This window comes from Dermacentor albipictus, chromosome 1 (genome assembly GCF_038994185.2).
Source record: "Dermacentor albipictus isolate Rhodes 1998 colony chromosome 1, USDA_Dalb.pri_finalv2, whole genome shotgun sequence".
NCBI classification, from domain to species: Eukaryota; Metazoa; Arthropoda; class Arachnida; order Ixodida; family Ixodidae; genus Dermacentor; species Dermacentor albipictus.
This window is the reverse complement of record NC_091821.1, coordinates 201,721,784-201,733,332: the sequence shown is the minus strand read 5'-3', so window position 1 is coordinate 201,733,332 and position 11,549 is coordinate 201,721,784. Positions and strand designations below refer to the sequence as shown.

Sequence of the window (11,549 nt, the reverse complement as noted above, 5' to 3'; positions counted from 1 at the left end):
CCCTTGGTTGACTGAAGTCCAGGGTTGCCTTTATTCTATTAAAGATTATTTTGCTAAATATTTTGTATAATACTGGGAGTAAGCTAGTGGGCCTATAATTTTTCAATTCCTTAATGTCTCCCTTTTTGTGGATTAGTATAGTGCTTGCATTGTTCCAGCTTTCTGGGACCCCTGCAGTCGATAGACTCTTCGTATAAAGAGCCGGCAGTTTTCCAAGCATTATGTCTCCTCCATCTTTGATTAAATCCATTGTTATTCCATCTTCTCCTGCCGCTCTTCCTCGTTTCATGTCTTGCAAGGCCCTTCTGACCTCATCGCTAGTTATAGGAGGAATTCCTGTATCCTGTTCATTACTGTTTCTAATGGAGGTATCCTGACTCCTCTGTGTATTGTACAGGTCTGGAAGCAAGAAACTGAAATACGAGTTGATTACACTGCAATTTACTTGGACGATATATACAGAGGACTACACTTTACCGCTATTTTTGGAGCTGGACGAAGACGTTAAGTTTCGCTGAAACCATATCTACAGTGCATTCAAATTTAATGTATGATTCGTTGGGTGAAAAGATTGCATGCAATATGTGGTGAAACGTCGCGAGTGCCTCCGGCTTAGATATCTAGTAGGCCGGAGAATGGCAAGTTGCGAAACAACAGTGGTCGTAATTACAACACCCTACGTTAGAGTGCTTGTAATAAAAACTGTTCCGGCCAATTGTGAGAGCGAACATATTGTTAGCAATGCGGATAGCTAACGAAGACGCTTATTGAATTTGTCCTCAGACAGCCCAATAGGGCAAGCTGCCTATCAGCGCTGACTAAAGGGTCTGCGGACGAATTCACAAAGCTTTCCGTTCATCAAAGCATGTTCTATGCTATTGGACGGCCGCGTTTACTATGTCGAACATTATGAATGGCTGGGGTGTTGTGTTACGAACAGTTCTAAGCGTTCTTAGTTCATAAGAAATGTTTCATTGACCGGCGGATGTTCTTGTGAATGATTTTAGCGTACAAAGTGACTTACGAACAAAGGTCTTGGGGCGCAGGTCCCCTGGGTGTCTCTTCGCAAGCTTTGCATTATTAACTGGGAAAGGCACATGGTAGGACATTAAAGCAATAAAAGAACGTTAATGCAGGAGGCAAAATTTTTTCTTGGGCATTAAACTTGTCAGACATACAGCAACTGTGATAGTTATGGCCATTCCAACCTGTCATGGCAGTAGTCGGGTCTTTTTAGTTTATTCAACAAGAAGCGCGTGGAAAAAAAGCTGTGCACTAACATTCATCGTTCAGCTGTAGTACGGTATAGCATTTTTCTAACGCCGCTAGTCTGTTTGGTTGCATTTTCGTTTCTGTATGGGACTTCTCATGCACGCACGCATGCACGAACACACACACGCACACGCACACACACGCACGCGCACGCGCACGCACGCACACACACACACAAACACACACACACACAGACACACACACACGCACGCACGCACGCACGCACACACTGATAGAAAGGAAGACACAGTTTCGCCTATGTCATTAGGCAACATTGTGATTGTACGGCACGTAATGACAGACGCGCTCGACTGAGTTTGCACTTCGCAAACAAACTCCTTACCTGCAAGACTTTTTGACTGCCTTGGACGGCTCGTTCAATTGACCGAGGGCCTTCATGTCAGACTCGAAGTCCTTTGTGCAGGTGAGCTCCACGGCCCACGCTGTTGCCGGGCTGCACTCCGCGGAAAGCTTCACCTTCGCCATGCGGAAGCGGAGGCGCCGGACTTTCAAGCCTCGCCTGTTCGTTTCTGCGCCGACAACGCGATCACGTTTCAGACCTTTGACGTGTCGTGTGACTGTGCTAAAATAAATAACACCTTGTGTACAAATATGTTGCCAGTACTTGGAAATTCGCGCACGGGTCGCCAGGTCAAGCTACGTTGAGCCATTTTCCGGTTTTATCAGCACGTGTTACGCTGTGAACCAGTGTAGTACTGACGCCCAACTACGCTGCGTCCACATCAGCGCAGCTTCTAGTCTACAAGCGTTAATGCTATTATGAAAAAAAATAAACGCGCACAACATCGAAAAGGCATCGTAATTGGTGAATGTGCACGACCGGAACATAACTTCCACAAATCATTTATGTTATTTTTAATTGGAAGCACCCATTATCACGCGTTCGACGCTTTTCGGTGCGTTGTCGGTCGGGCTCATGCAAAAGTCATGCGAGCAGTAACACTGCTTATTTTTATGAGCTGTTTATGATGTACTGGAGCTGTAACCAGCCCCTTAGCTTAACTACACTATACACATTTGCGACAAATGGGATTGCACATGAGTAACAAACGAACTACGTGAGCATAATAGCTAATAATCGGCATGTATAAGTGGGCTGTTGACTTTAATGTGCATTTAAACTTATTTCCAGCAAATGGCTGCAAAGCAGTATTGCAGGTGGCCATGAAAAAAGGAAAGGCGTTTAGAACAGCTTGCGGCAACTTGGCTACCACATCAGTGAGCAGCAAACGGAGGTTAGTGAACAGTACAATACAGTACGACAGTCTGTAATATGCAATGCTACAACAATTTTTCATCCAGCAGCTCCTAGAAAATAACCGAGTGCTTAAATATAAGAACAACTTCAAATAAGGCACGAAATTGCAACAAACATAGCCATAATCCAACACGAATAATACAATACGTACAAGAGTTCAAGGTTCCCCACAAAAGGTGTATCAGTGGCTGAAATCACTTCGCTGCAGTGGCCTCTTATACAGAAATGTACTTTTCAGGTTACTTAATAAAAATTAATCAAGCAAATAATTTTTGAATTGTACATGGTGTCCAGCATCATGGGCAACAAGAACTGGCTCTGGCTATCTGAAAATGACTGCTAAAGTCCCTCAAACTAATGTACTGGATCCCACGTTTTTCTTTTATGTATTTCCGGATGTTTTTAGAGCTTTCGCCAAAGATGAAATTTTGTTTGGGGATAAAACCTCTAGGGAGGGGATGACCAAAATGACACTGCCTGATTAATGTTTTATTTACGACTGAAAGGAGGTAACGAGTAAAGCACATTTATTAATGATGAAATGAAAGATCTGCCCATTACTTGAAAGAAGAACTAAAAGGACGATTCTCTTTTACACATGCCTCTTACACATCTTTCAGAAATTGTGCATCTTAAGGCATAAGCTAAATCATATTCCTTGTAGCATCAAACTTATTGATTCTTCATTATTTAGGCCTGAACTTGAACGTGCGTGCCTACTATTACCATATGGTGACATTAAAGCTATTTAATGACTCTGCTGTAAAGCAGGTACGTTTTATTTTGATAATTATTTCGTGTTGGACTCGGGAACGAAAGTAATGAAAAGCAGTAGCTTAGAGTCACTCCAAGAGCTCAGAAAAGAATTTAGACTACAAATTTTTTTTACTTCTCCTTATAGGAAAAGTTTCCTAGCGACAAGTACGAGAAAGGTTCTAATGAATGTTTTTGCATTTTATCCTTCCTTATAACAGTCAATAAGACAACTTCACCCACATTTTCTGTCAACGTGCAGTATTCGCCGGAACGAAGTTCGAATTCACAATGCGTTTCGTTCGTAAGTGCCCTTTGCCACTGAACGGTCGCCTTCGCTAATGATATGTATAGAGTCAGGATTGGCTGAAATATTCTCTTATGAATAATTCTAGCATAAAATCTTTTTGTGAATATGGGCTCAGATGAGTTTTTGTTCTTTCCACGAGCAATATAGGTTAGTGCAACAAGCTAAGTGACAATGTGTTCGTTGAATTGTAACACGAATGTAGTTTTCGCCGAGTCTTTTCGTTTCATTGTAATTTTTATCTTTTTTTTAATACTAGCCTCCCTCCTTAAACTTGTGGTTTTAAATAAGGTCAAGCAGAATGTTTCCGCCACTGCGGGCCGCATAGCCCTCCGTAGATCGCCTTCTTGACTTCAACATAGTGCATCGCTGTTCGCAGGACCAACGCTTTACACATCCCTTGCAGATAGCGGATTAAAATATTGAAGATAACAACTGGCGACTTGTACCAACACGAATGCCTGCAGCCTTGCTTACTTCCGAGTGCTCAAAACCGGAACCAGCTGGACAAGCGACAAAGCCGAACGTAGTTGGGCATGCTGCGCTTTAGTCACGTGACACTGTACGAGAAAAACTCGGCAGGCGAAAACATAAGCGATGGGCCGGTTTCCGTAGGGGTGTCGGATGGCCCGTCAGTCGAGCAACTGTTTTGTGCTTTTTAGGCCCTGTTGGCGCAGTTGTACCGAATTCGGCTTACGTTGCATGTGGCATCTGTTTTCCCGGCTTTCAGTTGGAAACGACTACGTTGGTACCATTAACGTATTCTTCAATCTTCATCTGGGGTGCGATCGGAGATGGTTGTTCGGCGCGTTCGTTCGGTTACCGGCGCGCGCGATTGGCCTACTCCGCGCCGACGTCGCCAGCCGCGGGGCGCCGCCCCGTTTTTGGTGACGTCAAAATGACGACACGCTCCTGTCAATCATCCGCCCACCGAGCATTTCGTCCGAACGCGACGGGAGTTGAGAAGTTTGGAGCGATCATACGGCTTCGCATGGCGCGTCTGGTGGATTGGATTGGATCCAACAGGCGGCCTTTGCGGCTGCAGAATGGCACGTTTGCGAAACGCGTTTGAAGAAATTACAGAAAGTGAATTCCGGCGTCGTTTTTCTTTCTCGAAACAAATAATTCGTCGGTTGCACAGAGAAATCGACAACATCATCGGTGCCAGCGAGCCACTGGGATGTTGTCGCTGCCTCTTGAAAAGTGCGCCACTCTTCCCGTCGTTTTTTTTCTTTTTCCTTCTCGCTGTGCGCGACACCACCTAGGGACGACGCAAAGAACCTTGTAGTTATAAATTGCAGTAGTCACACGTACTACTATTTGAAAACGTGTTTGGGCTTGAGAAGAAAAATACATTTTTTTTAGATAAAGATTTAATTCATTTGGAAGACGAGAAACATTTGGTTTTGTAGTATACTGCTTGCAAGCAGACGACAAACGACGGAAGTAAACTTCCGGGGAGGTCACCGCTTCCTGATTGGCTGCTCTCTCCGCCCCGCTGTCACAAATTTTGCATACTGCAACTTTGTGACGTTGCAGCAACTGAACAGAACGCGCAGCGAACAAAATATCTCCGATCGCGCCCCTGGTTTCAATGATCCACGCGTCATATCACATTCAGTGCCGTTCTCGTCTTTCTAGGAAGCAGTAGCCCCGTTTGCCAAAAAAGAGCCAGAACTGTGTAGCAAAATGTAATAGGAAACGCACGTGAATGGCCCCAGAGACTTGGATCACTTACTCGGATTTCGCGAGATTTACATAATCGTTCATTTTAGATTGCCGAACTCGCAGCAGCAAGAGCCAACGGGAACAGCCTACTGGAGGTGCGGTTTCTTTTCTTTCGACCTGGTGCACAAAAGATGAGCTCGACTTGTAGTAAAAAATTCTGCATCAAAATTTGCACCACCTTTCGTATGCTGTAATCGTTCGTAAGAACTGTTACTGATGAAAATTGACGACAAAGACGAATAATAATAATAATAATAATAATAATAATAATAATAATAATAATAATAATAATAATAATAATAATAATAATAATAAAGGTGTCTATTAAAGTGCCCAGGAGAACAAGCTCGAGAGTCTTGGCGCTGGTGCACTCGGCAAAACAATGCACATGAAGAACAATGCAATCTCTTACACACATACATGCATACACACGCGCGCACACAAAAAAGAACAATAATTTTGCAAATACAGATTTTAACAGAGCACGAAATGTAACAGAAATAATAGCAGAAATAATAACACAAAGAAAAGATTACAGAATGACGGAGCAGACAACAGATATGATAGTTTTTGTTCAGTTATTGAAGTTCCTCTGCAACTCCTTTCAGGAAAATATTAAAATTAGGCATAATGATATCCAGGCACTCTGAATTGGCGGTACATGTCGCCTGCACTCTAGATAGAGGGTCGCAAAAATCTGAAGGGTGAAAGGCGCGCTGTTTCCTTGTACCTTGCTGAGGAATGTAAAACTGCTCTTGGGAAAGCAAGTGTGAGCTGCAGATTTTTCCATGTAATAATTTTTGAAGAAAAAGATCATCGGATTTGTTGCGTCTACAATTGAGGGTAGGTAACGGGAATGTCTGTGTTAGCTTTATGGAGATGGAAGGCTTTTGACAGAATTGATGTTTAAATATAGATGTGAACTTTTTTTGCACATTTTCGAGAAGTTCATAATTTCACCTACAAGTGCCGGTCCAAGCCACGGAGGCGTACTCAATAACTGGAAGGCATACGCTCCTACATAAAGTTACAAATGTCCCAGGTTGTTTGAAGTCTCTCGTCTCCCGACATATTGTGCCGAGCGTTCGAAGTGCACGCTGCGTCGTCTGTTGAGCGTGGGGCGCGGAACTCAGAGAGCTATCGTCGTACACTCCAAGGTCCTTCGTTCCCTGAGCTCTTGGCAGGAGAACATCTTTAACGCTATAGGGAAATGAAGTCATCTTAGCCTTCCGCATGAAGCTTACGACTTTCTTTTTTGATTCATTTATTACCAGCTTGTTTTCAGCGCACCATGACGCAAAATTTGTAATGTCCTTCTGAAGAGCGGCGCAATAATTAACATTTTTTACCGCTTTGAAAAGTTTCGCGTCGTCAGCATATAACAAAATTGAGGAGTTTTGAATGACGGCCGAAACGTCGTTAATAACCAGCGAAAAAAAAAAAGAGGACCCAGGACAGGCCCTTGAGGAACCGCACTTGTAACCGCATAAAGTTATGACGACTGACCATTTACGCTAACGTAGCAATACCGGTCACGTAGGTAGGGTCTTATCAGTCCTATGGCAGAGTGGTGCAGATAAAGTTGTGTCAACTTTTGAAGGAATATTTTGTGGTATACGATATCAAACGCCTTACTGAGGTCAAAATAAATGACATACAGCTGTCCTTTCTTACACATTGCTTGAGAGGCATGCATCATGAAGCTAACGAGATTGGTAGTTGTGGACCGTCCTGATATGAATCCATGCTGCTGAGGAATGATAGTATTTTTAATAGAGGATTAAATTATTGAGTGCAGAGTTGACTCGAATAATTTAGATGCTGTGCATAGGAGAGATATATGCCTGTAGTTACTCGCAGCTGTTTTTACCAGTGGCTTAAAGACGGGAACGACCTGCGCTATTTTCCAAGCCTTTGGGAATGTGTTCATCTTTAAAGCAGAACTAAAAATACAAGTAATCCCTGAAACAAGCAAGGACCCGTACGTCTTAATCAAAGTGGGTGGAATCTCATCAGGACCACACGAAAAAGACTGCTTTAAGCGTCTGATGCTCTTAAAGACAAGTTCCTCTGAGACCGATCTACTTGAATGCCGGGAAGGGCTATTGGAAAGCTCAATAACTCCGTCACTATATCCTTCACCGTACACAGACTTATAATAGTAATAATAATAATAATAATAATAATAATAATAATAATAATAATAATAATAATAATAATAATAATAATAATAATAATAATAATAATAATAATAGTTTCTGACAGACGCTAGAAACCAAATGTTCTGGGTATCATGTCCCTGGTCGAAGGACTGACTGGTGCATGGAGCTGCTGCCGTGTCATTGCCCCTTCTACCAAACCCTTTCTCCGCGGGGCAGTGGATGCACCCGCCATGTGAGGTATGTAAATACTCGTACCTACAGCAGTGAACAAAACGGCGAACTCGAACTAGGCGAGTTCGTGTGCATTCATGAAAAGTGCGACTGCACTGAGACGATGACAGGTAAGACAGCAGTCTTACCTCTAGTTATATTGAAGCAGTCAACACTGTAGCCCTGTATGATGCCACGAATCTTGTGGAGCTCTTGAGATATGAATGTTCTTTCGTAGCAGCTCGACTGGATCATCACACTGGCGACGCACATCTTGTACTTGCGCAGGGCGCTAAGGAAGGGAAAAGTATGAAATATAACTCACCATCGTGACTATTGGTCGCTCTAAATGCGTACGACTTCGTTGCCCGCGACTCTTGAGGACGAGATAACAGCATCCGTTAAGAGAGATTAGAAAAGCGTAAAGCTCAGAAGGTTTTTCAGCTGGCAAGCACTCAAACAGTTTCAATTATGTTTGATTTAATGAAGGCATCCTATTCTAATGCCACGAACACTAAGTTCATGACTATGAGACCCCGCCATGATCGGTGTGGAGTTTTGTAGCTTTCGAAATGGATACTGCAATCCAGCAAACTGTACGAAACACGGAATTTAAAGAGGACAGATTTCACATGTTGCATTTGAGTACACACCGCCACACACCGCCACACACCGCCGATGCACACCGCCATTTGGGCATGTGACTTTTCCAAAATTGACATTACAGAGGTAACAATGCCCGTAAGGATTAATGCGAAATCTTCCGATTTAAGTTAGCAACGATATATATAATGACCTGCGAAATCTGTTTAGTTTCCTTTAAATATAACAGCATCCAAATCTATTCAGCGCGTCCCTAAACCGTAGTATATTTCTTCGTTTTACATATATCTGACCAGTAAAAAGACAAAGCCTAAAGCTCTCGCTTAGCTGAAACTGCTTTTGTTTTTCATTACATTGCACTATTTTTTACGCGTGGTGTGCTATTACTGCAACAAAAAATAACGCGCGAACGTGCGTTATTACCAATTTCCGGAGCTTGATTTTCTTTTTAAACTTCTTTGTTTGTACTACCTTCGAGAGCCCTTCAAAATCGGGCTAAGGCGATTTGCTGCGACTTTACACGCCTGACGTCAAAGGGCCAATGATGAAGCGTTATGACATCTTTCTCGCTACAGAATAAATAAGTAAACAAGCGTGGTGGGATAGAACTTGTATAACGAAACAGACAAACCCTCATTGGTGGACAGTGGTCTGACGATAACAGACACCTCGATGCCTGTGATATATCCGCTGGCATTTGCCTATAGTGTTATACGCGAGGCGTGCTGACAATTATACAATGCGTAATTTTTTTTTCGTGCACATATCTTTATCGTCGTGAACGAATGGTCATGTCTCAAGTGGCTCGCGTACTCGACTTCTCAGCTGGAGACAACGAGTGAATGAGCAAGACAAAGTGGCGAGACTCACTAGCAAACATAATCGTGACTGCCGTAGTGGTGAGGCAGATTCATCCGCAAGATGCGGTCGCACTCGGACTGCCCCCTCCTGAAGCTGTCCACTTCGCATTCGGCCCTTGGTGGTGTTTGCTCTTCTGCAGTGATCGCAAAGAGAAAGCATCAGTCAAAGTTTGGAGTACTTCTTGCTGGATTAGTCAAGGGTTATGGTGACGGGCACCGTAACGTGGTTACTATAACGCGGTGAGTTCTGTCTACCTAGCTGCATCGTTTGCTATTGTGTAACATAAAATATTTACCACAGGTTCAATACAGCCACAAATTTCATTTTACTTTGGCATCTAAAGGAAAGCAAATTTGCGAGATTCTAACGAACCATCTCCGGAAAAAAAAAACCTGCCACAGAATGGTTGCTCATGACTTGTGTATCCAGGTAACTGCCTCAGCAGCACCTGCCAGCTCCTATGCGATCCTATGCGATTTAAATTAAGGGGTTTGACGCCCTGGAAAACTACTCATTTGGTTATGAGGGACGCTGTGATAGAGGGCTGCGAATTAATTTGGCCACCTAGGGCTTTAACGTACCCCTAAATCTGAGTACACCAGTGTTTTTGCATTTAGCCCCATCAATCACGGCCATCGCGGCATAGAATCGAACCTGCGACCTCAGGCTTATCAGTACAACGCCAGAGCCACTGAGCCGCCGGGGCGGGGCAATGTGAACTAGAATCCACCAAGTACAAGCAAATTGCTGCCATAATGAAAATTCTTAAATGACCATCAAGAAAATATTCGGTCTATGGCTACAACAGAGTCGAGGCTCTACAGCACATTAGAGTATTGAAGCCAGACATTACTCTGTGGATCGCTTTTTTTTTCTTCAGAAGTTGGGGGGTGGGGTGGCTTAATGGTGGAGGGAGTGTGATATGACACGATCTGCTGGAAAGCCATTTTTTTTTTTCGGAAAGGGGGGGGGGTGCGTTACTGGTGGAGGGAGCACGGTCATTGGTGGTCAGCCGTACCGCCGGCTGGGCGTTGATCTCGCGCACACGACAACGACAGCCAAGATAGGCTGGTAGAGGTGCTGGCCGTACTAAAGCTGGGTTTAGGCACTTACGATCATCGTAGCTATAGCCCGAAGGACCACTTGTCTCCGGCGCCGGCTTGGGGTCACGGTGGCGACGAATCTCACCGGGGTCGCTCATCCACGGCTGTTCCTCCTCGTCATCATCGTCAGTCTCGGAGCGGGCGAACCTGCGGCCGGTAGCTAGACTCACAAGAAGCAGCAGGACGAGCCCGCTGCGGCGGAGACCAGCTAGCATGGTGCAAGTTAGGCGCAGCAGTTCGGGCGCTCACAACTGCGGCCAGGGGATTCCACGGCACGAGCTGGCCCTCACGCGCGGTGCTGCCCTGCGAGCTCGCCGGGGCGCGCTGATTGCTCATCGTGATGATGATGGCGGCACCTCGGCGCGCGTGACCACCTGGCGCTCAAAAGCAGCGCCGCTTGCGTGTTTTCGGGACAGCGCGTAACATCTCAGTAATAAAATAAACAAAAGTCTAGCCAGGTGCCAAAATATACCTTGCTTCGGGATCGCAAGTGAAACTGTGCGAAAGTGCGGGAATCTACTTATTCTTTGCAGGCTGCGATTTTCTGACTGTTGCGGCAAATACGGGCGGAGGTTTACGTTTGGCATGATAAATTCGCACGGCTAGGACCTTTATGCTTTGGGCAACCCGGCCTACCTGCTGCTCTCAACGAAAACGTCAACAGTGGCGGTGACAACGATAATAGTATGTCACCATTCTAAACGCCACCAAAACGAGGCACAGAAGAAGACGAAGCGCTGTATGAGATTGCGCTGGCGGCCTGGTATGAGCACCTTATATCGACATATGCTCGTTATATATTTTTTTTGCCACTGGTGAGAAGCGAACTTCTGAAATAAATGAAATAAAAGTTATGAATTAATTTTAAGAATTCTTGGAAAAAACGTCATGGAGGAAGGAGAGATTACGAGGCAGCCGGCATGGACTTTCCTTGCTCACTACACGCATGCAATGTAGCCTTCTGTTTCACGCGTGGGACGCGAGGACCGCAACCGTATGGCGAGGAATTATGTACTTCACTCAAAGCACGTCGAATTAAAGTGATACAAAATTGTCACCTTTCGAAGTAGTCCCCTTGCACAGTAATAAACCTTTCCGGAACCCCTCTAGCGCTTTCTGCTCTACGAGCAGTCGTGTTAAATCGCAACATTTGAGCTTGGTTTTAATTATGGGACCATAGCGAAAAAGAGAGGCAATTTGGCTGTTTTCCGGCTAAACTGACTACTCTTAGTAGTGTTTAACGGGAATAAATGTCTCCCGTAGCGGGAAGA

At 44.5% G+C, this 11,549-nt stretch overlaps 1 protein-coding gene across 1 annotated transcript in view; it reads right to left on the bottom strand.

Annotated features, from left to right (window-relative positions):
• The window catches only part of LOC139054134 (uncharacterized), a 31,234-nt gene extending 20,647 nt beyond the window's left edge, over positions 1–10,587 (bottom strand). The window contains exons 1-4 of the mRNA XM_070530735.1: positions 10,289–10,587; positions 9,185–9,308; positions 7,861–8,003; positions 1,616–1,802 (exon numbers count right to left, since the gene is read on the bottom strand). Of these exons, the coding sequence (XP_070386836.1) occupies positions 1,616–1,802; positions 7,861–8,003; positions 9,185–9,308; positions 10,289–10,493 (659 nt within the window). The 5' untranslated portion in view covers positions 10,494–10,587. The remainder of the gene's footprint in view (positions 1–1,615; positions 1,803–7,860; positions 8,004–9,184; positions 9,309–10,288) is intronic.
• Between the last annotated feature and the right edge of the window lie 962 nt (positions 10,588–11,549).